Here is a 26,205-nt window from a genome sequence, read left to right on the forward strand (position 1 = left end):
GAGGACGACTCACACATGTGTTAATTAAAACAGAAAAAAACAAAACAAAATCTCAATGGATAATTTGTCATTCCGTGTAAGAATAATATTAATAAGAACAACGTCGACGATGATTATGCTGAAAGTAATAATAATAACGATGATACTGGTGGGGATGATAGTATTAATACTATAGGCTACTATTACTAAATGGCTTATGCGGTTAATATGGTCAGGGTATTAAAAAAATGGATTTTAATACTTTTCAAACCAACACAATGATTGGAGTGGATATTCACTCCAGTAGCCTATAGGCCTTTTAGTCCTACAGCAAAGCTACAAATAGCCAAGTAACCTAATCAACGCGGTGATCAGTTTGATTGGTCTACTACTTATGTCTTTGGGGGATTGTAGCCTCAAATGCATATAACCGAATGCAAGAGAGAGTTCATGGTTAGTTTATTCAAATGTGTCTATATTTGTGAATTATTCCGCGTGTTAACTGCGGGTGTCGTGTCCATCAATCGGACTTCAGTGGTTGTGTTCGTCTCTAGGAGGTGAGCGTGACCACGCGATGGTTGTTTTTCTTCTTGCTTTCCCTTGAGGATGATCTACGCGAGAACTGCATTCTCCGCGACCGCGGACGCGCGTTCACGCTGATATTTCAATGTCACGTGGTAGGCCTGGTGGCGCAAGAACGCTTCATCAGTTATTCCTTGTACCAGAAATAACTTTGAATGAAGGTAACTCAAAATAAATATTACACAGAGGGTATGCTACATTTACTCCACTTATGTAACCAGCACTTAAACAGCTTTATTGAGTTTTGTTGTAGTGAGGTACCTACCTAGAAATCGAAGATGCAAACAGCACCAATTATAATGTATCATTTGAATGCTTGATCACTGTTTGGTTTTGCCCACAGTTTCGACCAGTTTATTTCTACCAATAACACATTCAGTCTAACCTCCTGAATATCTGTGAAGAGGTTAATATATGCTGTTGAAAGCAGATACAATTTTGTCATTGCAAAGGGTGCTATAGGTTTCAAAGTTTGGTTGTTATAATTGTCATTATTGTTGTAGCCTAAAATAGGCTAATAATAATAATAACAAGTAAGTCACAGTCATAGACGTTGGAAGTAGGGTAGCCCCCCCTATCGACAGCTTTCCTTTACTGCACAAATGTTTTTGTTGTTATACAACATTGGTGCTACCATTTGTCTGACTTTACTGTTTGTCTTCCTTATTTCCTTACGACATAAACAACATGTGTTTTCTCAGCCAAGTGATATGATTGTCAGAAACAGACGTCATGGCATATTTGACGCGCATGCGGGCGCACGTTAACCTGGTTAGTAGGGTCAAGCGGACAGTTCAAGGCAATGTCAGAAGCGGATTCGATTTCTTTCAAAGTAGAGCAGTTTGAAGCCTACCTTTGTTCTTCATAGACTAAATACGCCTTTTCATACGCCTTTAATGGCAGTGAGAGTATTTATGCCAGACTGCTAACTTATGAAAGCGTAATGCAGGCTGTTTACCAACACGCCCGCCAGTGGCATAGTGTCTTGAGTTTTAAACCACGCGCACATATGTCAGCTCATTTCGGTCTATGCAGGCAAAATGAATAGCAGATAGGCCTAGACTAGTTGTGACGAAGGTAAAAATTGCATTATTGAAAATGTAGGAAAGTAAAAGTAAAACAAATACTCGAGTTAAAAGTAAAAGTAGCCTAAGTTGTAGTAGCCTACTATCAAGGGCCTTTGATCCCTAATGACATTTGGTTATACACTTTTTATTAAAGGATTAGCCTATATTAAGGTGTTTTGATTGATATGAGCATGCGTGACATAGGCTACGGTTTTAGTTTTCTTAATAGCTGCTTACTTCTTTTATCATTTGTTGTTGTTTTTTATTACAGCTTTGGGTCGGGCACATTAATTCTATTTAACCGGACAACGGTGCAAGTTTTAAAGTAGTGTATAATGTGCGATGGGGGAAGTAGCCTAGGCCATGGCCCATGCACCTCTTCCCCGAAAATATTTCCACGTCCCTGATAACACTAATATCCAAATAATAACATGAAAAGGTGATCAAAAAGAATAGTAAAACAACCTTGGTTTACAGACAGGCGTTCATGATTCATTTGTTTGTAATTTCTTCAAGGGACAGTGGTTTACTGTGGGTTGGTTGTTTGCCGTTACAATTCTCGAAATTTCTTTTTGGTGCAGATCTCTCTCGCTCAGTTTCTACGTAGCAAACCGTCCAGTTGCGCACACTAGGTGGCGCCATAATGCCGATTCTTGTCGGACTGCCATGAGTGGACAGAGACGGCTGGTGACTTCTAGTGTTTCATAGAGAAGCAGCCTGCTTGCTCGAAGTCTTCTGGCTCTTATTTTGTGTTTATACTTTGAAACAGAATCTCACAACATATATCAGTCGTCTGTTTATTTCTTGTTTTTTTTTTTTGTCATGTAGTGTAATTATTTGGTTATCCAGGTCCTTCCACCACCTTGGTTCTTCATTTTTTTGTAAAATAATTAGGATTTGATCATTACATTCATGTTACTGTTATCATATATTTGCAGCTTTTATGCAGACATTTCCCCTGTATGCTGCTCATGCATGGCAGGTATATTACTGTATATAGATTGAGTTCTAGTGATAGTATTTAGCAGACACGCTTGTCCAAATCGACTTGCAAATCATTAAAGTGAAAAAATGTAGGCTAAAGCACAAACAATCAATTAACGATAACAATAATAATTACCAGAAGTATCATAATATTTATAAAGAATGCTCAAACTAATAAACTAAAGGTGAGTTCTTACACGCCTTTTAAATGTACCAAGGCTGTCACTGGAATGGACAGCACTAGGCAGGTCCGTCCACCACCAAGGTACCACTAATGAGAAGAAACTTGAATACGATCTCTTGCTGCAAAGAGGGGGCAAAGACTGTAGCAAAGACAACAGATGCTCATCGGAGGACTGAAGTGGTTGTGAGGGAGTCAGTTAAAGCCTAATTCCGGGAGAATTGGTATCTTTTGTTATTGAGCACCCCCTAAGGTTGCGGAGTGTAGCTCACTTTTACACCACTGTCGTGAATACAAATCTTGCCACAAGACCATCTAATTGACAGGGTACATGAATTTGAATTTGGAGTATGTTTAATCTAATAAAATGTTGTTGGTGACATGCTTAATATACTGTACATTGGACAGAGCAATTTAATACAAGCTACCTGAATTAGGTTTTTCTAGGTTGCAAACTTCCAAGGCTTATTGGCGTGAGATTTGACGAAGACTGATTCAACTTTTTGACGTAAGATGAATTTATTTGGATGCTAGCCTGAGACAGTATAGGTCGATGACCTTGGGCATTACAAATCTCTGTGAGACAGGGAAAACACCAGTAGCGCATGGGCATTGTTGTTGCGTGAGGTGGTGCCATAAAGCATTACGTAGTTCTCGCGCACTGTCTCATGGCCTGTACCCCAAAGTTACATAGTACAAATACCAGGCACCCAGGCGTGCTATGGCAGTGGCAGAGACGCCATTCTCCATATTACAAGTCAGTGTGCCAGTGTTATTTTGAAGCTGTTATTTTGAGGTAAAATTGTTGTATAATGATTAACCAGCAGAGGAGTTACATGTGTCCTCTTTGGCTGATCAAAGATTGAATGCACTGTCACATTCTGAATCATCTGCATCTTTCTCACCACATATGCAGACAGGCCTGTTTTAGTATAGTTACACACAAACAAGTTTGTGCAGTTTTAGTTGGAGTCAATGAAGATTAACCAAGCTCGCTGTTAATATTCGTGGGATAGCTGGATTGGCTGGTAATACCAGGAGCTCAGTTTTTGAAAGACTGAGCTGAAGGTGTTGATCCTTCATCCAAACTGAAATATCACTGAGACATGCAGAAAGTCGAGCCAATATTCTGGAGTCATCCAGGGGAAAGGACAAGTACAGTTGAGTATCATCACTCACCTAATCACTGAGGCTACGTTCATCGGCACTGATCCCTCCATCACTTTCGTAATCACTGATCCCTCTCTCCCATCACTTCTCTCATCACTCATGAAATATTCTGGCTTGTCACCCCGTTGTTTTTCTCATCCCTCTCCTCATCGGTCATCACTCAGTTGTTTTCCCTCCTCATCACTTATCACAGTGCTCATCAGACCTCCCTCCCCTCATCTCTCTCTCTCTATCCTCCTGGAGTCCTGACTCTTTCTGCACATTCTCCTTGGCCTCAGGCACTCTTGCCGGCCAGCTCTGTTTGTCCTGGAGCTTGCAACAAAAGCAAAGTCGGGCTGGAGGGAAAGCCTGTGTTTGAGTTCTTATCTGCGGAAACTATTTAGTTTGTATACACTGTTTCTGTTGCCTTTGGCATTCCGAACAGGACTCAATATCTTCAAACCTATGTGGAGGGGATCCTGTGATCTCTGTATTATGAACTAATAGGCAAACTCCTACTATTTTGTATACTTTCTAAGACAACTATTGTGATTTTAAAGAACTGATGTCAGTTTAGGATACTTCAATACATTTACATGACACTCATCCTGCTGCCATAAGGTTGTATACTCAGTCTTCATTCTCAGTTTTATCACAATTCCACATACCCCAACACATTACCAAAATACCGACCACTAAAGTATGTCAATACACTGTGATTTCCATCAAAGTTGTATTGAAGCTGAGGATTGTCACACAAATTTTGAATGGATTCTCCTTGACTTATTGTTGCTTGGATTGTAATCACACTTGTATCGTAATATCACTTGTATGCCACTTTGGTTTAAATGGACTTTTCCAAATGGAAATGTACATGTTATGAGTCAAGAATAAGACACGGAACATTTCTTTGGCAGGTCTCACCAGAGTTTTGGGATGTAGATGTCCCATGAGGGCGTACAGAAAATAACCTGACTTGCAACAGGAGTCTGATACTCAAGGAAGGGGCAACTTTTCTCAGGAAACCATTCTGACTAAACTATACTGACATAATGTTATAAATCCCCCCTTCATCTTGGTATAGTAAATCAAACCAAGATGACCAAGAGGGCAAATAAGGGGAAAGTGTATAGTGGAGTTTATATGTGCAGATACTGTATGCTTGCCAGATAGCAGGTAAGGCCTATAGAGACATACAAACTGTAGAGACATCCTAAAAAAGTATTTTATGTTATCTTAATTTATATGTATGGTCATTATCTAACTAAACTAACACAAACCCAAAGATGTCATTCACACAGGCTGCAAATTCCATAATTTGGACTTGAAGCATACAAGGAATGTGTATGAGCTGGTATTTGTTTCTGCCTGTATTTACCTCTTGAGAAGACAATGCCGTTTTCTAAGCATAGGTCCATGGCAGAGCATACTGCCCCCAGGGTGGACATTGAACCAAAACATTCATGCAGAACAGAATAATATAAAAAGTAATTATTGAGACAGAATGTTTTCGTAGGATGTTTATTGCCACAAGTTGCACAATGAGTTCAAGAGATCCTGAGGATATGAAAAACTGTTACAGGGCTTTCCCAAGGTAGCCCGAGCAAGTAATATGATAGTTATGACTGGACTAAAAGAAACACTGGTAAAAAGCAAATAAAGACAAACGTGTTGGGCCTTCCAGGGGGGAGTGTCCCTATAATGGCCAGACAATGTAAAGCTATACACGACTCCACTAAATCAATAAGGAAAACATCTGCAGAAAGTTTCAAAGTACTGGTCATGACAGTCATCTGGTTTTGTAATACAGACCATGCCTACCTCTGGCTAATACTGAAACAATATTTGCTGGGATGTTGGTAAGACTTATGGGTCTTTTGGTGAGCAAAATAAATATCATCCTCAACAAAAAAGATTGTCATTCTTGATGGCATTGTGCTCCGACACATCTTTCCACATGTGATGTGTGAATGGTGAAAAGTGACCTTTAGTTACCCTGAGCTCCTCCTTACATCTCCATCTTGTAGTCTATTTTCAAGCCAGAGCTCTTGCACCACTGTTCCTGAGTCATTAAATACGTTTCAGTGCACAGTCTGGAGAAAGCCAGCGCAGAGAGAAAGAAACACTCAACTCTGATTAGAAAGAAAATGTGGAAACAATTTGGCTCTCTGAACTCACAAGGCCCTGATCCAAGCCCAGCTGAGAGCGAAAAAGAGAGCGGAACAGCTGAGCTGTGTGTGTGTGTGTGTGTGTGTGTGTGTGTGTGTGAGCATGTTTGTGAGAGAGAGTGTGAATGTGTGTGAGTGTGTGGATGTTTGTGTGAGTGAGTGTGTGTTTGTAACATTTGAACACGGCCCAGTCCCAGGGCTGTGTTGACGGGAAGAACTGTGATTGTGCAGTGCGCTGCATGCATGCGTCAGTGAGAGTGACTGGGTCGCGTGTGTGTGCGTCAGCAGCAGGGAAAGCCATTCCTCGGGGCCAACGCTGGGGGGATTGTTTGTCATCAGACCTCATCTCTCACACAGAAAAACACATTACATGCGCTCAGAGTCTTTGGTTTGGATCCAGCAGCCCGAGAGAGACCCATGTGTGCCTTACTTGGCCTCTCTGCCGTGCTGATCAGGGCGGAGCAGTGACGGGCTGCATCTATGTCTCCATGGCACGTCACGTCTGTGGTGACCGAGGAGGAACATTTGAAACAGCGTCTTTTTCCACGTATTGATCTGACTATGGAGAGCTGACACCAGGAGCATGTGATCCAGAAACTCAGTGTCAGATTTAAAGCAGAAGTGTGAGCACACAGACATCCATGTTTAGCAGACTAAGCACTGACAGTTACTCCAACGGCCAACAAATCTGCAGAGAAAAAAAAACGACACTCACTCCCAAATCTGTGAGGATGAGAGGAAACACCTGCACCCAGACACACATGCTGAGAGGGTGTCAAGTAACATGGCAATGAGCAAGATGGTGTGCTATCAAGCTTCAGTGAGGTCTGAACAAATCAAAGAGGCACACCGGTTATTTATCTACCATCACACTGTGGTGCTGCACTCAACACCAGCGAAGCAGATGTTCGCCCTTCCTGATAAACCCACCGGAGCCTGGCTGGACATCCCTGTTCACAGACCACAGGGCGGTCGCTGTGGATGACATACATGCGTGGAGGACTGGAATGGAGAGATAGCCGTGAGTCCGTTGCTGTATAATTTTGAGTCATTGAACAGACATTCATGTGTAGAGACACACGCACACACACCAACACACCACACTACTGCTGACAGTCTCTGAGAGGCACCTGTCACTCTGGGCTCTATGTACTGACCCACCAGTGGATGAAACTGATATGGAGTGACTGAACAAAGACTGTTGGGTCAGGATGCCTGGACTGTTAGTGTGACTAGACATGGGACAGAAGTGGAAGAGTGCAAGCTAACTGAATATGTGAGCTGGACATATGTATCTGGAGGGGAGGGGGCTGGTACCTGATCAGTTAACTCCCCTCTGAACTACGTACCCAGATACCTGAGGCTATAAAAACACTGAGCTTACCGGATCAAATGAAAAGATCTATTGGCAAGTTAACGCTTTGTTGTTCAGTCAAGCGTACGTGTGAGATAAAGATAGAGGAATGATATTTATTCTAGGCATGAGAGAGAGAGAGAAAGAGATACTGTTGCTGCAGCAACAGTGACAAAACAAAAAAGGGATTTGGGAGTGGTGGACAAGAGAAAGAGCAGAAGAGGCTGCTGGTGCTGCTGCCCCATTGTGAGTGCTCACCACCCATCTGAGGAAATTAACACTTCCTGTTGTTTTTATAGCACTTTCCTCCCGAGAGCGTCCCTCACATGCTCTCTGAGTTGGCCAGGAAGAGACAGAGGCGAGCCGACAACATGAGAACCTCAGCCTGGGTCCCCTCTCCTTCTCCTCTGGTTTGGGGTAAGCTATGGCGTTCTTACTTGACTGTTACTGGGGACATAAACAAAGAGAAAAGGGGAACAGAGAGAAAGAGAAAAAGAGGAGGAAACAGAGCTTGACAGAGCAGTTTTAGACCACTGGGTTTGTGTGTAGCAGTGCTAAGTTGACTGGAAGGTTGAGCATTCTCATAGGCAGTTTGGAGTGTAGGGTTGAATGTGTTTGGGAACAAATGTAGAGGTATTAAATTATTCTAGTGAACACTGCCACATATTTGACTTTTACGTCAACTCAAAGCGCTGTTTTTTCCTATGTGCATACATTACCTGTCACATAAAAGTGTTATTTAAATGGTTACTCTTGGTAGTAGAGAGGGGAAACTAATTTTGGTGGATAGATATTCTTGTTAATGAATTTGATTTCAGTGGTGAAGTATTCATTTTCAGAAGCTTAGTGGGCCAATTTGTCCTGCTACTGCAACCAATGGTTAAAAGAGAAGCACAGGAAATGACCACGGGAGACCCTTTGCACAGGAAAAATGGGAGGAGAGGGCATCTCTTTTTCATCCTGTCCTTCTCAGACTCTCAAGCACTCTCAATTGAATGAATGAAAAGTCAATCACAATTACAACTGGAACATGTGCGGCATTCTGCTCCCTCCTTATCTTCATGTACTAAATATGTTTGTGTGTGTGTGTGTGCATGTGTGATAATGTGCAAATGCAATGAAATTTCACTGTATTCACGTGAGTGTGTGTGTCCACCTCTGTGACTGGCTGAATTAAGACTTATCTTTGGATGGCCATGTGTGTGACCATGAGTGTTGTCTTCATAGTAATATACGGAAGCCTGCTGCTAGGACATACCAGGGCTCTGGTCAACGAGAGCAAGGACATAGGGGACAGGAAGGATGCAGAGAGCACCAAAGAAAGCTGGGTGAGTATTTTAGATTCTAGTTCTGAAAGTGTGTTTGGGTCTTTGCAAAATTAAACATTTAATTTAGTTTGATCCAATACATTGCAGTACAAATTCCCAGGATTAGTTGTCACTGTCCACATTTGTTTAGTTAGCCATGGAGGAGTGTCTTTTTAATCCTTTATGAGGCTAGGACTCATATTTGTCTCATGTTTGATATGTTCCAATCCATTGAGGTGATTTGGCAGGTCAGTGACATGCCATAAAGGGCAGGGTGTGTGTGATAGACTGATGTTTGTTCATGGCTGTGATTCATAAACAACCCCTTCACATTGCCCATTTTTTACACCAATATAGGAGTAGAGAGTATCTAGAAGTAAGTAGAAAAAGAGTGTATCAAAATACTGTGTATGAATGTTGCCAATACTGTGAATGTTGCCAATTACTTCAAATCCTCTAGGAAAACAAATCAACAACAGGATGTTGTGATCATCAGCATCTAAACATCTTTGAGTGTACAGGATATAATAACCAGCGACCTTTCTATGTCTGAGATTACAAAGAGGAAGGGCACAGACAACAAGGACACATGAGTGACAACTAACCACACTGAAATATCCTCTTTAAGTGTTCACACCCTTCACTTAGTACTTAGTAGGGTTGTCGTCTTAATCAACCTAGGTTTACACAAAACACTGCTCAAACCTGGGTTCATATTGAGGTTGACATCAAACTTCTCATTGACTTTTAAACACAGACAATCAGGCCCTCTTCACCAGTGCCAACACAGGGAACAGCACCACTGAGTAAGAACCCTTTTCTACTCTATGCATGCACATACAGTTGTAGCAATTAAATATGCATTCATTCATGTAATTGCAGCTAATTACACCAAACCAACAGGACAAAAAAGGCTGGCAAGTGATGAGACATGGCAAATACTATAATGCCCTGAAAACAAGACAATTTATCTTGAACTGGCTACACAGCTTTCTTGTGATTTTCTGAGCTGTATGTGTATCTATGTCTTGAAGAAAAACACACACACATCAGTCAGCAGAGATGATCAGCATTATGGGACCACAGAGCCCCCTCTACACCTCCTAAAGAAAGCAGCGGAGCAGGTCCCAGCCTTAGAGGAGCCAGTGTACTCAGTATCAGTGTGGTGCCAACAGCAAACCATCATCATGATAATAATTCATGGGATGACAAGAGAAGGGGAAAACTTGTAAAACGTGACAAACAAGCAAGAGTACACTCTCCAAGACTTTTCTTCACTCGTTTTGTTCTGTCTCTAAAGGATTGTACCTGATCGTATGATGGATTCTTCAGATGATTTGGGAGATTGTAGTGAAAACACCAGTGATGTTTTTGACCATGTTCCACCAGAGGGGTTTCTGTGATCCCGCGTGGGACTTGATGTGAACGCTAAGTGTGAGTGCAAGTCCACGAGAGATCAAGTCAGTCAAGAAAGAACAAACACTCATGTGTGGAGGTGGACCGGGGCCTCTTGCTGAGAAAAGCACAACAAGATATTAAGTTAACTGCCAAGAGCTACAGCCATGGGGGATCTTTTTCAGGCCAGCAAACACACAGGGCAGGCTCGCTGGCCAGCACAGGACCAATGAGATTGGCCACATGGCCCACACATGGATTGTGTCAAAGGTTAATCGAAACCTTATTGTCAGCAATATCTCCCTCCTTGTCATTTAGCCAATCCGAATTCACATCTTCATTAACCAATACATCCACAAATTACAGCACTATACAATATAACAAGGGGCAGCAACACCACTTCATAACAGTAAGCTGAACAAGTCACAGCTATGGATATGAAATAGCACAGGCTTCCACATCACAACGCATGTCAGTTACAGTACAAGTTTAACACATTTTTAACGTCTTGTAGTTTCAATGTCCAAAAAAGGGCTGTTTGTGGTATTTCTAACCTGACGGTCTTAAAGGACTTGCATTCACATGGCAGACACAGCCTGCAAATGTTACGGAAAGCTGCCGGCTCATACAGAGCTCTGGACGGGCTTCCTCGCTTCTTTTGAAGTGAAGCTCTAAAATTGCGGCTGGTCTGAAACTGTGGGTCTGCGGCGCTGCAGACAGATATTATTGAGAGAGCATTGTCCTAGTAGAACAGCTGCCGATTTAGAAAAGTGGAGAATTCTTTCTAAAAAGTTTTGCACCTAGTCTAGTGCTGTCTGTAACCGCGCCTTGGACAGGGCAGAGGACAATCGTACCCACCCCTCCACATGAAAACTGAGACGATAGATGAGATGCTAGGAGAGGAAGAGCAAAATAGGGCGACAGGAGCGGTCAGGAAGTGGGCAGTCCCGTTACCGTCAGGATCATCTGGTAACCTCTGGTAAAACTGCCTCGACATCTGGTAACTGAAGGTTACGACGCGTAGCGTTCCCACCCTGTTGCATTTCCTGTTATGTTAGGTCGGCACGCTTAGAAGCTCTCTGCAGACAGTCATCAAGTCCCGCCTCGATTTCTCTGTCATGAGGGGAACCCTTACTTTCTTTGGAGTGTTCCTCTCTATTTTATCCGGTAAGTGTGATTTCAGTGGACTAGAAACTTTCACCATGTTCTTTCTTCCCGGAGCCTGTCACAATTCTGCACCGAGTCACTAGTTATGGCTTAGCAGACAGTGTGGACTGTTGCCTTGGTAAGGTTACTACTCAAGTGGATGTGATCTAATATGTAAAGCTCGCGCTGTAAGGGCTTGCCTCTTTCAGATGAATACAGAAACATGTCCTTTCCTCACTCTTCATTCAAAATTATTTTTCTATTTTCTTCAGGTATTACCAAAGGAATGTTTAATGAAACATACGGTAAGACCATCACTCAGGAAAAAAAATCTGATTCCGTTTGTAGGCTTTGTCGTTATGTTCACGAGTAGTTGTAGCAAATGAATAACCTAAACAATTAATAACGGAGAACTTTTCAATTACCAGAGATGGAAGAAGCTAAAATCTAGATGCAGTTACTTGCCCTTAGATAAAAGCAATTTTTGTTGTTGTTTTTCCTTTGCCTTACAGCTTGTGGCAATAAAACCGCTCACTGTAATGCCTATTGTGAAATTTGTGAGAGCTACTTTGGAGGAGCAAGGAGTTTCTGCTATGAGCTTCTGCAAGGTGAAATGTGTTACAAGAAATTCAAAGACACCATGAAGCAATATAACAACACAGACCTATGTATATGGAATATGGTGCAAAAGTAGGTATTTTTTGTTAGTATTTTATTGTTCATCCAGTGTGTCAGGGAACCAACAATTAATAACCCTCTCTCAATGTCTTAGGCCATACAACACCTTCACAGAATGCACTGAGGAGATGGCTGATTGTCTACTGATTCCATGGCCCAATTCTGTGGTGGAGAATGTCTTTGTTGAAATTCACACCAACTACTTCCAAGAGTGTGCCCTGGAGGAGCTTAGGGACCCTCCTCCCAGCATCGTATTTGCCCTTGTCATGACCCCTATCTGCCTCATCCCGATCATGGTCTTCCTCGTCGTGCTGAAGACCAAGAATGGAGACGGGAGGTCTTGATGTGCGGCTGCCATCCACGCTGGTTTGGGCACACACACCTCCCAGCCTGTATCCATATCCTTGCAAGTCATCTCTCTCTTGCATCTCATCTCATACTCTGCAGTATTGTTATTTCGAGTGAGGAGAGGGTGTCGTTTTTTGGTTTCACACACTGCCTTGGACTGCTTTGTGCTTAAATTCGCTCAATCTCATTTAATGTGAATGCACTCCCTCTCCTTGCCAACAAAACCCTCTTAAAGAACTAGGTGTTACTTGTTAAGTGCCATGATCTTACTCTAAAGTCTGAGGTATCCTTAATTACCACTTCATTGTGGTCTCAAGGCGGTTAGAAATGTTAAACTTTCAGTAGCCTATAACTTCAAGACAAGCACTTTTTATGTGTCCAGTAATGTCAGGATTGGAAAAAGGAAATTGCACATGGTTGAAACGAACTGGAGCTGCAGTCTCAGATGTTGCTGTTGATACATGATATTAGCCTTTCCTCATTACTCCTGCTCAGTACTCATATGGCTTTAGGGTGTTGTGTGGTTTTTCTTAGAATATTTCAGAACTTGAACTACACATCTGGGAATGTTCTACTCATATTTTGTAATCAATACACTGCATAAAGGGGTGTCATGAAATTATATTTTCATACAAACATTATTTTCATAGCACTTGTAATTGTGGGTATCAGATTGATGACAAAAGCCCGATGGCTTGCTGAGAAAGTGACAGGGCCATTGTTTAGCCCAACTGTATATCTCAGATGCACATAGGCAAAACAAAGACTGCAGCCAATAATGGTATTATAAATAAAAATAATAATAATAATGTGTATTTTAAAATTGTAATTTTTTTTTTGTATTCTCCAATACCTGACTGCAGATTGTTGAATGAACCAGGGATCAGACAAGAGGTTAGCATCGTCTGACAGGAAATTAGGGCGTGCACTCCGACAATAGGCCAGTGACATTAAAGATGGTCAGAATAGATTGTTCTGATTGGCTGAGGAAATGGACGGTCAGGGTTGAGGACAAACCTCAGCCACACAATAGGGTGGAATGATTTCCGGGCATTGTCCTCTAACCAGAGTGTGATGAGACTTGTGCCTTGGGATTCTTCTCAGCTCTGTCAGAAACCCGGTTTGGCGAAGTTGTCCATGCCGTAGATATATTTTTAGATAATGTAATAATGCAATAAGAATGTAATGACAATATACATTTTTTGTATGACAATGAAAGTGTAATGAATATGGAGTGGCTTTCAGTTAAAACGACCAAATAAATATTTACTCCCTTTGTCTACTCGTGCTGTTTATGTACTTTATAGCATGATCAGTGCCATGTATTGCGCCATTCAGTCATTGTGCTTCCCTTCAACGTTGGATTGGGAACATTCTCAGTTGTATTTGTAAGCATGTGATGTAGCAAACCATTTCCTTCTCATTATAGCACCCTGGATTTTCTTTCATTCCCTTCAAATAGCACTTAAATACGATACATTTCTCTACTGAAGAAAGCTGGGGAGTAGAAAGTAGAAAGTAGAAAGCGTAGACAGTTCACATCTCGGGCGCGAGGTACAGGAGGTAGAGAAGTCGTTTAGTAATCAGAAGGTTGCTAGTTCGATTCCCTGTCGAAGCGTCCTTGAGCAAGACACTGAACCCCTAATTGCTCCTGATGTGCAGTGTGCCATCAGTGTAAATGTAAAAATTGTGTATACATCCTTGTAAGTCGCTTTGGATAAAAGCGTCTGCTAAATAAATAAATGTAAATGTATATGAAAATTTCATCAATACTGGCTAATCAAGGAATGGCCTGGAATCTGGAGAGAAACAGGATGGAGAACAGACAATGTATTCTGATCAACATGCAAAAGAACTTTCATTCTTGACCATTCTTACAATTTTAACTTTCAATTAATTTCGATGAAGTGTGAAATCAGAGACTAAAAGGTTATAATTCTTGGATATTTCAAAAGTGAGGACACATAAGCTGTTACTCATAAGAACCATAACCCATAAATATCATTACGTTCTCAACAATGTTTATCCTCAGAATATGCACAACCAATCAGGAAAAAAAATCACACTATTGTTACTCTAAAAAGAAAACAAGACAATATTAGTGTATTTCCTTTTAGTTCTGTAACATATTCTCTATATCAAAATATTAAACCCAACAAACACTAATAAAACTTTACACTGACACAAACACCAGAACACACAGATGCAGGTAAAAGTAACACTAGCCATGGAGATAAATAGAAGAAAATGTGTGTAAAAGTATGTATGTATGTGTGTGTGTATGTATTTGTGTATACAAGTCCTATGATCCTAAAAGTAAGTCCTTATACTTCACACAGGCCTTCAGAGTGAGAACTTGAAAACACTGTATATAAAAGGGGAGGAGGGGTCATTGCTGGTCCCAAGATGAGGCTGAGGAGTGGCGACTGGTCTCAGAGTGAGGGTTAGGGTTTAGTAGGGACGGTCCCTGCGGTCGTGCCGGTGGTCCGCCCTGTAGCAACACCACAAACATTACTCTCATCATCATCATCTTCTTCATCTTCATCATCACACAGCCTCATTATTGATGTAATCATCAAAGTATTTTAGTCACTCTCATTGGCCAACACATCAAAAGTCCCATCACCACCATAATTATCTTTATCCCACAGGAAGAAAAAATACTGCCCACCTTCCGTCCATTTTGCCAGGGCCGAAGCCTCCGCGGTCCCCTCCACGGTCTCCTCCGCGGTCTCCTCCGCGGCCACGGAATCCCCCACGGTCACCTCCGCGACCTCGGAAGCCTCCGCGATCAAAGCCACCCCTGCCACCTCGATCTCCTCCAAAGCCCCCACCTCCTCCTGCTGGAAACAGAGAGAGAGATCAAAACTGAGAAATGGCACATACAATGCATTACCTTTACAAGGTTCGATTAGCGGCTTGTGTTTTACTAATCAGTAGCTCTATAATTATGATGATGTGTGAGCTCAAAAAACAGGACACACACTAATTTTAGAAACAAACTGTCTATCGAAGCAAAAAACTCTCCCCAGCTGGAAACCCATTCAGCTGTCCGTCCACCCACCCATCCACCCCTCTCTCACCTCCTACAGGCGACATCCCTCCAGACCCCTCTGGTTTGGGGGCTTTGCACTGGTTGCACTCGTTCCTCCAGGAGAAGTTCAGGTTCCCACACGTCCTGCATCAGGACATGATCACATTACCACTGAAAATGACGTGCACTTTTACACCTGGACGTGGCACAAAGACCAACCCATCCGACATTACTTGAAACGGACTCTGCCAGGGCAGAGCAACTGGTCACAAACTCACGGATTAGAGCACTTCCAGTCTCCAGCTCTCTGCTGCCCTCCACCTGAACCTCCATTACCACCGGCGGCGCCGTTGCCGTTTCCACCTCCTCCTCCTCCATTGTTGCCCGGGAATCCACCCCCTCGGCCACCTCCAAAGCCACCCCGACCCATGGGCCCTGCGAGAGGCACATTAGACAGCATGGACCCCCAATACCATACTTCATAGGGATCATTCCCTCGAGTCACACACACATGGACCCCCAAATACCATACTGCGTAAGGATCATTCACTCGAGTCACACACACTTGTTTTAACTACCCTCACACAGCCCATGCTGCTATGATGGGATTTATGACATGTTGTCATGTGTTGTGATTTTAAAACTTGATATAAGATCTTCATACCAAACACACACACACACACACACACACACAGACACAGACTCACACACACACACACACACACAAAAACACACACACACACACACACACACAGACACACCTCCTCTACCTCGACCGCCTCTCATGCCTCCTCCCCGGCTTCCAAACTCTGCTCGTCGGGTGGCGAAGGACACCTTAATGCGGTTCCCACTGAAGTCCTTCCCTGTTGAAATCAAGTTGGGACGGCGAGACACATCAGAACACACTGCAGACCAGACAATTCTGATGAATAGGACCGAAATGAGAGCCCGTCCAACTAGCCTCCTAACGAACCAGGCATGTGGCGATCAATAGATCAAACTTACCATCAAACCAATCAATGGCTGCCTTGGCTGAGGGTGGGTCATCAAAGGAGACTGTGGCTTCTCCTTTCAGCTTGCCTGATTCGCGGTCTGTGTAGAGGTTTATCATGGGTAAGCCTGTCTTCTTATTGATCTGAGAGATGAGGTGGGAGAGAAAGAGAGGTGAGCACCAGGGTCAACTAGCCTGACGATGTCATACTCACAATTCTAGTCAGAATATGAGTCTGATACTGCTCCATTGAGCTGTGATTATGGGGCGTGTTTCAACGAACCAGGAAAGAAAATGCCTCTTCGCTCAATTGGAAACCTAGAACCAATCAGAGCAACGTAGTATGACCATCTGATACATTAAACTTTTACCGGATCCCGTAGTAAGGACGTCAAAATCATATTTTCGATCGACAAATGCCTTAATCGCGTTTCTCGGTTCCTCTTTCAAAATGAATGCGCTGTCAATATCTGTGAGGTATGCATGCTCACGTTATACTAATTAGCAGCGAGGCTAGCTAGCTACTATGTGTTACAATGGATTTTTGGTAAGTGTTAGCAATTACCTAACAATAATGGTCTAGAGAGCTTCAGTTAAGACCTACAATACTCTGCAACATTCGTGTTGCACATACACAACTAACCGAGTCAATGTAGACATAAAAAAGTCGTGTAGATAGCTTAATTCACAAAAAAAATTTACCATTCAAGGCTCCCGAGACGCCGCCATCTTGTTACGATTTTGAATCTACCGTTAATTCAACCCAAGCCATCTGTCCATCATCGTATAAAGCCTGCCCTGACAATTTGATTGGCTAGATCCGTTTCGGATCTGTGATCATTTCTCCCCAACGGAGCAGTGCCAGACCGTACTTCCAGACCAAAAATGTTGTGTGCGTGGTTCGGTCTGGTATCCAGGCTAAGGGTCAACACCAATCTTGACAGAAATAATATTTGATATAACAGGCTTCAGCCTCGTGAGTGAAACGCCTGTTTGGCTGATGCTTTCAGAAAGTCAAAACAGCACTGAGATGACCACTTTCCCACTCCCAGTGAGAACACGCACTGTGTACCTTGATGATGCCAATCTGCTTGAAGTACTCAGCCACCGACTCCACAGTATAAGTATCACCCAGACCCTGCACGAAGATGGTGTTGTTGTCAGCGTTCTCCGGATCTGGCACTGCGGGAGAGAGAAGACGGGCAAATTATTAGACAGACATAGTGGTCCACAACTTTTATCACTGAATACACATACAAGATAGCGTCACAAGACCCAATGGATTGTGTATAAGGAGTATGTATTGCAAGTATCTTTTATAGGATAGAATCACAAGATAATAAAGAATGAAACAAAAACAAAAACCACGTATAAGCAAAAAGCATACAAATGTTCAAATGTTCTTGTGGAGTGGCCAGATCACTGGCACTGCCATATCTGGGGTGGTAACCAGTGGCCTGTGGGTGACCTGCTCATTGAGTAGTCAGAGTGTTGGTGACAACAGGCTACTTACTTGAGTTTGGCCCCCCAGGTCCTGGGAGTCTAGAGCCTAGCAAGAGAAAAGGAGGAACATCAGCCGTTTGCAGGACACATACAAATAGACACACACACACACAACCCAATTTATAAACCCTTAAAAAGTATCTCCCTCATTTTTGAGCATGCCTTGCACTTTGTTTCTGGAAACTGTAGAACAGGGTTTGCCTTTTCGACCACAGGTTAAATGTAGTCCACCCAATCCCTTAAGGCCTCACATTGAGTTCACACAGAACCCAACACACTACCAATGGCCTCATACACACTTACAAATGTATGCATACATCCATCCAAGCACACTGATGCTGAAACTGCTGATTCGTGGCAGGTCTAAGTAGTTGTAACACTTTTCGATTGAGCAACACACTCCTACAGTTCTCAGAGTGCTATTGCACGCATTATTACAAAAAAACAAAGAACCATATCCAACACCATTTTGCATTTTCCTTGTGTAGACAGAGGTGCTTTGTTCACAGTTGAAGAGTGCAACACTGAAAACATCCTGTGGTGTTTGAAGACCATTTGATCATTTTGCGAATAGATTTCTCATACATGTCGATAGAGGTCACAAAAGCTTTGCACACCTGGACTGAGCTCTGTCAAACTCCCATAGAGCATTTGTATTGCATTTCAATCAACGCCAAATCACATAAAAAAGCAAATCATGGGACAATCAGCGCAGTGAAACACAGCAATACATCTTAATGAGGACTCATCACCAGCCTCTTTTCCTTGATGTTACATTGTGCATACAGCGGACCCACTCTGAACACCGTCATCTCAAGAAGCTTGCACATTCACTCAAACAGATCCTCAGATTTTGTCTATGAAGGTTTATCCTGCCTTTGTTTTATTTACACATTAGAAAGTGCTTTAATTTGTCTTTTGGTACTTCAACAATGCACTGTAAATTTGCATTTCTGGACATCCAAGATTTTTTCACGACAAGGTGTTTTCCTTAATTGTGGACCTCTGGATCTTGTTCTTCAATGATTATGATGCTGCTTTGCCCACTCAATTCAGCAGAGTGCAGTGTGTTTGGTTTTAACGGATGGGAACTCAGTTTTGCAGACAAACTGAACTGGGCGCATACATGTCCTGAACAATACATTTCCACTGCACCACACTTAACAACCGCTGGGTTTTGGCTTTGGGTACTTGTAGGTTCTCTTGTAGCTCAACTGGTAGAGCCAGGTGCTAAAGCACCAAAGTCATGGGTTGGATACCCAGGGAGCTGACATAGCGATGAGAATGTATATCTGTGCTGTACCATAGCCGGCACTGGATAAAAGCGATTGTTATTTGAATAAATGTAAATGTTGGAGGTGCAACTGGACACAACAGCAATTATACCAGCATCCGGAAACACAATTCAACTAGCTCTTCTGACACACATGTGCAAACAAAGCACCAATCAGAAATGATTTCCCCCAGATATATTTCAAATGCAATCCAAGGGTAATTCAGCCAAAACCCACTGCAGTTTGCAGTGAGATTAAGTGAGATTAATTCCTCAACCGACGCAGACAGCTTTCTTTAGCTTCAGGTGTCTGGGTAGAAGTTCATGTGATCAACCTGTGGACCAGTGTTGCATGTGTACACATCACACACATGTGATCAACTCAATTTTGATACATTTAACTTTGGAGACAGTACCAAATAGTACTGATACACCTTATCTGATAAGAGACAAGCAACAGTGTTTGAAACCAAAGACTTAAGTGAAACATGCCAAGGCCTGGTATTCTCATGTTTTTTTTTTTTTTTTTGCCATGTGCCCAAGCGCATATCATGATGTGAAAAGGTATTCCCAAAGGTTTCTGTAAGTAAGACTCGGTGAATGGCCTGAGACTTTCTCGTTTGAAGGTGAAGTTAAAATCTCTGCTTTCCTCCATTCAGAACCTCAGACAGGCTCAAAGGCATTGATTGGGCATCCAAGTTGGCAGTCAAATATGAGATCAAGGCGAAAAAACAAAGTTACGAGTTTTATGTAATTATACATTTAAAAATACTATTGAAAAATGCAACACACTGCGCATAACAATCTAGTGGTAAAGAAACCAATCAAGTTGGAAGATATTTATATTCATATCAATTAATCATTTAATCGCATTAATTGTTATGTACATTTTATATGGTGGCATCAAACAGCCCCTTATTTACCATGTGAGCTAGGCTCGATACACATACAACTGAGACACACCCACAGCTCATGTTCAGACACAACCACACCGAACACACACAACAAACATGATACAGCCGAGTCCATTTATATATTGGTGTTTGGGACATCTACATTTTATGTCCAACCATACACACCACTCCTTTTTGTCTTTTTGACAAAAGTATAATACGAAAAGCATTGACTGAATAGTTGATTTCCCCCGTGTTAAGTAGAGAAACCTCCCATTTGTGGAAAAACATGCTGGAGAAAGCCCTTTTGTAATCCCTTGTAGAGTCTCATTTAAAGAGTTTGTCACTTACCACCAAACTTATTGAATCCTCCTCGATCGCCCGTTCTGATGGAGAGGGAGAGAGAAGCAAGTCGATTGGGGCCTCTGGTGTCTGTGGGCCCGACCTGACCACTCCTGCTCACCCCAATGTCGCTTTAGGGGACCAGGAACACCCTTCAGTGATTCCATTTCTACCAGTCCTTCCTCTTTTTCTTTTCTCCTTGCCTGCTTCTTTCCCAACCCTCATGTCAATACTCAAAATGTGCCTAACACTTAGATTTAGTAGCAGCAGCAGCAAACGATGATCTTGTAGGATCGCCCCAGTAGCTACTGCTTCTCCCACTAAAGAGATTCATTTCATTTCATTGAACATTCTAACAGATTTTTCTTTTTGGTGAGATTTTTTTTCTTTACACCAAGTCCATCGAGTCACCACTCAATGCAACAACATCCATTTACCAACATCAGCTATTATGAATTCATTTCTTTGATCGCTTTCCTTTTTTCAATTTGCGTGGCACTGTCAGCTATCTGCTATATTGGAAGTGTTTGAGATGTTAACTCCGCCACAACACCGCATCAGGTTCCATTTTCACATAGATTTCTTAACCAGACGTGTCTTACGAACCCTTTCCCTGCAGCTGAGGCTACTCTGTCAGAGCCCCATTTGGAGATTTAGACAGCCCCTTGTGCTCTGCCCCTCCCACTTTTAAAGCAAAGCCAACCACCACAACACGCCCTGGAGGACGTGAGACCCTAGGAGGAGATTGGTAGAGTGATTAAAACATTCATCACATATGGCTGTCACCCTGCAGGAGGAGGGAGGAGAATTAAGGGAACAGGGACCATGGGAATAGTGAGCCAGTGCCACTAATACTTATGGGATATAACCGGTGAAAGGGTTATTAATACTTATGGGTTATAACCAGTGAAAGGGTTAATATTAATGTCATTCTCAATTTGGTACAGTCATCACCATTCAGGTCCTTTTCATCTTCCTGTAATAATGAGCTATACAATAACATCTGAACTGAATAGTGTGTCTAATATGAATGTCCTTTTAATCTCCAACTTCAGTGCTGTTCAAAAAGCCTGCAGCAGTACCTCAAAACAGGTTTGAGGAGGAGAGTAGGAAGAGTGTATCCAAATGTTACATTGTACTTAAATGTAAAGCAAGGATTTCCCAGCATGAGACACTGTTTTGGTGTTAGTCTGCAGTGGTTGTAAGCACCTTGGCTGATATGCGATTACAGGGTCCTAACCCCTCGGTGAGTGCAGAGTTACTTTCTGAAATGACAAAATGGTTCCTGCTGTACTTCACTTAAGATCTTTGTCAGGATTGCTCACACATGTAACACACCATCACTCTGGACCACATGTAAATTCAGTGTTTCATGTCATGGTCAGATGTCTCAGTTCAAAGCTGCTGTGATCAATGCTGAAACCCCCCATGGAGCCACATGGTTTAGTTTAGGGCTCTAGTGATTGATATATATTTTTTAGACCCCCTTTATGCATTGTAAGCCACAGCTACGATACAGACAACACTGAGAAGTGGGAATACTTGGTGGAGTTCACAAAGCTCACAGGATTACCAACACAAAGGTTAAAGGTCACGGATACCTTCATCATTCACTGAGATGATGCCAAAAAAGATCAAAGATCTGTCATAACTTGTGCTTTGAACGTGTTGAGATGTGCAAGTCAGAGATATCTGAAGAGAACATAAATGACTGGATCACAAAGGTGTGGTAGAGACATAATAATCCCAAGATCCATTATCTGATCTGCGTCACCTCAGTCTTTCCAGAACCAATTTACCCTCTAGTGTTTAAACCTCATGTAAGACTTGACCAGTTGAAGTGAGGACAACCCCAAATGGCAAGAAGGCTCTTTGGTAGCAATGCTATTAGAAATGATTGTTTTTTTCCCCCCAGTCCATATTACTATTTCTTTTCAAACACTGTGAACAATAAAACCATGATACAGCTTCATGCTGCCTGATTGGTTAAGCATTCTTACCACCATATGAATCTCCAGCCAGTGTTCATCCATTAGGCTGCCTTAGTGAACCAAACTTAATAGAATATTCACACATACCATATCTCAAGCACATTAGTTTTTGAGAAGGAAGTTAGGAGTAGGCATTTAGCTCTTATATACTTTGACTTGATAGATCACAGACCCTTCAACATTGGAGTATTAGACTGATTCATGCACCTTGAGTGAGCGGTCTGTGGGATTGTGCTTACCCTATGCCTCCTGGTCCTCTGGGTCCACCACGGCCCCCCCGCTCAAACCCCCCATCTCCTCCGCGGCCTCCGAAGCCCCGGCCTCCCCCGCGGCCTCGGCCACTGAACCCTCCTTCTGAACCCCTGAAGCCTCCTGCCCCACTGTCTCCTGTGGGCGAGTCCTGACCATAGCCTAAGGAGAGGGGACATTGGAGAAAAACGATGGGCATGTCATTGTTAGATATATCTATTACCACATCTAAACAGACTCGCAGGTTTTTACCACTTTTTGTTTTCGTAGGTAACAATTTTTTTTCTCCATCCTCATCCACAAACACACACACTAGCTGCCATTGCCTTTGTCATGTAGACCAAAAAAATCCTTACTGCTGCATTAACAAACTGAATTTGCAGCTCAATGAAATAGCAACTAGACACAACCAAAAAATAGAAAAGCATTTACCTCCTCCCTGTCCATACTGGCTCTGCTGTCCGTAGCTCTGCGGTGGGGGAGAGCTGTAATTCGCGGGCTGGTTATAGGAAGAACCCCCGTGCTGCGACGGCTGTGGTCCCGCGCTGCCCCCGTAACTTCCACCCTGCCCTCCGCTGCCTCCACTATAGCTCCCGCCCTGGCCTCCGCTGCCCCCTCCATAGCCTCCGCTCTGGGGCCCACCGCTGCCATAGCTGCCTCCCTGGGGCCCACTGCCCCCGTATGCCCCACCCTGGCCACCACCGCCGCCGCTGCCGCTCCCGTAACCTCCACTCTGGGATCCATACCCAGATGACTGGGAGCTGCTGCCATAGCTGAGAAGGAAATATAAATAAAGTTACGTACATATAAACAACAAACAAACAACATGATTAAACCATTAAACCCCCCCCCCCCCACACACACATTTCCTGTTAAGCCTACATTATGATCGCCTTTTACGTAGACACGCAATACACAGTTATAATAACAGGGTTTTACATTGCACAGTGTCTATTTGTCTGTAACTTTAAAAAAAAACTAAGCAAAATCAACAACTTTTATACAAATACGACCATCTACAGGTTTGGTTTGCCTTCTTTCTTTTTTAATTGCTTTGCGACACCCACCAACCGACTATAACTGAACCCAACTAACCGAACTATAAAGGTTCACAGTCCGTTGAAGCAACTGCGTGGCCAAACAGTAATGCAGTCATAGAAGCATATTTCAGCCTTAACTCAGTACTGACCTGGTGGCAGAGGGAGGGGGAGCAGCCTGCTGCTGGCCATAGCTGGAGTAGGAGGACGGCTGGGAGTAGCCACTCTGGGGAGGCTGGGTACTGTACGACTGACTGGACTGATGGGAAGGAGGCGGAGAGCCATATCCACCTGAGGGGAACCAGGAGGGAAAAGAGGGTTACAGGGAGTCCAGAGCACATTAGAACTAGATACACCATCTCTGTTTTTATGTTTTATTTTATTAACCCTGTATGTTTATTTTATGTCTAGTTTTATGTGGATCACTCTGCATGTCATTTCTTTGTGTACGAATTTATTTGCTGTAAGCACTTTGAGCTACATTGTTTTGTATGAAAGGTGTTAATACAAATTAAGTTTATTATAATTATTACCTCCAGCAAGGAGGTTATGCGATCGGGTCCGTTAATTTATTTGTCCGTTTGTCTGTCTGTGGACAAGATTTCTCAGAAACTACTGGGCGGATCTGGATCCGGATTTCTGTACCTCCTTGCTGGAGGTCAGAAATCTCGGATTGCTCTTGTTTGTATTATTATTACACACACACATGCAGCAGATATGAAACAGGCACCTGACTGAGACTGCCCGTAGCTTGAGTTGTAGCCACCCTGGTTGTAGGCGGCTGAGGGCTGTTCCGGGCTCTGGCTGTAGCCACTGTAGGGCTGCTGGCCGTAGCTCTGGCCCTGGGGCTGGCTATGTCCACCACCTGATTGTCCACCATAAGCCCCATATCTGTTGACCCAGAACTATTATCAGGACAACACAATCACCTACCAATAATAGACAAATATGTTTATGATTATGTTATGTTAATGTAAAATTACGAACATTTAAGTTCTATAAAATAGGTTTTTCTAAGCTTCTGTAAAATTAAAGCCTACCATAGCCTAGACAACGGAAGGTAAAATGGCCACTTACCCATGGGACGAACTCTGGGAATAATCTGGGGGGGCGGGGCGGGGGGGGTGGGGGTTGGGAAGACAACTTGTCAAAAAACTCTTAACAAACAATGTTCTACCAAACCCGTTAAATTCAGTTGAATTATCAGGGGTCTTGGTTTTGTCTGAGGGTGCTATGCTTGCACATCCATGTAAGGTTACCGTTGGTAGAATGTACCTAGTTTACATAAACTGCAACTGAAATAACAATACAGGGCATTCCACGCACTGTAATTATGTATTAAAAACGTTGTAATAATAAAACGTTGTTTATTATATGCAGTTTGACACACGAAGATTTAAAAGCGGTTCGCAATGTCACAATGTTGCAGAGGGTACAGCTGTGCCAGAATCATACACCATAAATCTATCCCCTGCTCCATAGCAACCAAACAGGGCATCTTGCTAGCTATGATAGCTAGTTATTTAACGTTAGCTACCATAGATAGAGCTTAGTTCACGTATTATCAGACATTCAGCTACTATTAATTACACGCCCTTTAACTTCACTATCACGACAAATGCTATCATAAAATGATGCAGCTCAATACGTTAACATGGATATTAAATGTCGTTCACAGGAGAATAGCTAGACAGATTGACGTTTATCCTTATGCACATAGCTACCAGACTAGCAAACAAAATGGTGGGATCCGACATGTTCTTGAGAATGACCTAATTCTTCCGACTCGAACTTTAAATAATGCCACACTGATATTTAAGCAACAGCATACTTTCATAAAGACTTAACGTTATAACATTAAGGATTGTGGTCTAGATGCTAGTGAATGCTAGCTGATAACCCTCTGCGGTCCTGACATTTAGCAGGCGATAACTAGCACAGGTTATTAAATGACATCGCAACCTATTGCAGATGTGACAATAATACAGGTCTTGTAATTTCAAATGTAGGGAACAGTTTCAGCTTCATAGACCATGTGGCTATATATAAACTTACCACTTGACGCCATATCCACGCCTGGTGTCTTTAAGGATGTCAACAGCAGATATCTACACCCGACTGCCGACTACACAACACTGCACCACAGAAACGTAACGTGCGTAGGATGAGCGGACAGCCTGACTCAGACTTCCACCGCGTCAATCCAAAGCCAAAAAAAAGTGCTGGCCACCAAAATTACAATAACAAGTCATGTGAAACTTATAAATCGCGCTTCTGTGTTTCAGAGTATCGATCTGCTTTTTTTAAACAGACTACAGGAAACATTTCTCCATGATTTACTTAACGCTGGTCTGTTGCTAGTGTAAGTATTTGTACATGTTACACAAAATGTAAACCTTAAATCTCCAGGTGCATAAAACTTGCAAAAAGTGTAGCATGTACCATCTAAACAAAAGTCTGAATGGACGGTGCAGTGGACTATATGCATAGAAAGCTTAAGAAATTGTGTAGACACATGACACATGACACACACACACACACACTTTCAGTAGCT

The 26,205-nt window shown here is 42.7% G+C and overlaps 2 protein-coding genes across 3 annotated transcripts; one reads left to right on the forward strand and one right to left on the reverse strand.

The window, feature by feature from the left end:
* The first annotated feature begins 7,803 nt into the window (after positions 1-7,803).
* Positions 7,804-13,602, forward strand: ramp2 (receptor (G protein-coupled) activity modifying protein 2). The gene is made up of 6 exons (XM_080857014.1): positions 7,804-7,881; positions 8,692-8,792; positions 9,529-9,577; positions 11,585-11,617; positions 11,825-12,002; positions 12,085-13,602. The coding sequence occupies exons 1-6, from the start codon at positions 7,836-7,838 to the stop codon at positions 12,332-12,334; spliced, it is 657 nt and encodes a 218-aa protein (XP_080713140.1). The 5' UTR covers positions 7,804-7,835; the 3' UTR covers positions 12,335-13,602.
* A 664-nt stretch (positions 13,603-14,266) lies between these two features.
* fus (FUS RNA binding protein) lies at positions 14,267-25,771 on the reverse strand. Of its 2 annotated transcripts, none has more exons than XM_080857008.1 (15): positions 25,707-25,771; positions 24,729-24,753; positions 24,382-24,542; positions 23,804-23,942; positions 23,047-23,387; positions 22,605-22,776; positions 20,384-20,418; positions 17,877-17,912; positions 17,436-17,545; positions 16,378-16,507; positions 16,143-16,235; positions 15,651-15,807; positions 15,422-15,516; positions 15,010-15,181; positions 14,267-14,829 (listed from the first exon to the last, which is right to left on the reverse strand). In XM_080857008.1, exons 1-15 carry the CDS (start codon positions 25,717-25,719, stop codon positions 14,790-14,792), a joined length of 1,719 nt encoding a protein of 572 aa, XP_080713134.1. In that variant the 5' UTR covers positions 25,720-25,771; the 3' UTR covers positions 14,267-14,789. The 2 variants fall into 2 exon arrangements, with proteins under 2 accessions (XP_080713134.1, XP_080713133.1); XM_080857007.1 differs by having other exon boundaries at positions 16,134-16,235.
* Positions 25,772-26,205: the final 434 nt, after the last annotated feature.

Source organism: Sprattus sprattus, assembly GCF_963457725.1.
Source record: "Sprattus sprattus genome assembly, chromosome: 18".
Lineage (NCBI taxonomy): Eukaryota > Metazoa > Chordata > Actinopteri > Clupeiformes > Clupeidae > Sprattus > Sprattus sprattus.

Coding starts and splice junctions, on each gene's coding strand:
- ramp2 (XM_080857014.1), top strand. CDS start 7,836: ATGAGAACCTCAGCCTGGGTCCCCTCTCCTTCTCCTCTGGTTTGGG. Junction 11,618..11,824: donor AATGTTTAATGAAACATACG/GTAAGACCATCA, acceptor TTTGCCTTACAG/CTTGTGGCAATAAAACCGCT. Junction 12,003..12,084: donor ATATGGAATATGGTGCAAAA/GTAGGTATTTTT, acceptor TCAATGTCTTAG/GCCATACAACACCTTCACAG.
- fus (XM_080857007.1), bottom strand. Junction 20,419..22,604: donor AGAGGACCAGGAGGCATAGG/GTAAGCACAATC, acceptor CCTCTCCATCAG/AACGGGCGATCGAGGAGGAT. Junction 14,830..15,009: donor CCTGGCAAAATGGACGGAAG/GTGGGCAGTATT, acceptor GTGTTGCTACAG/GGCGGACCACCGGCACGACC.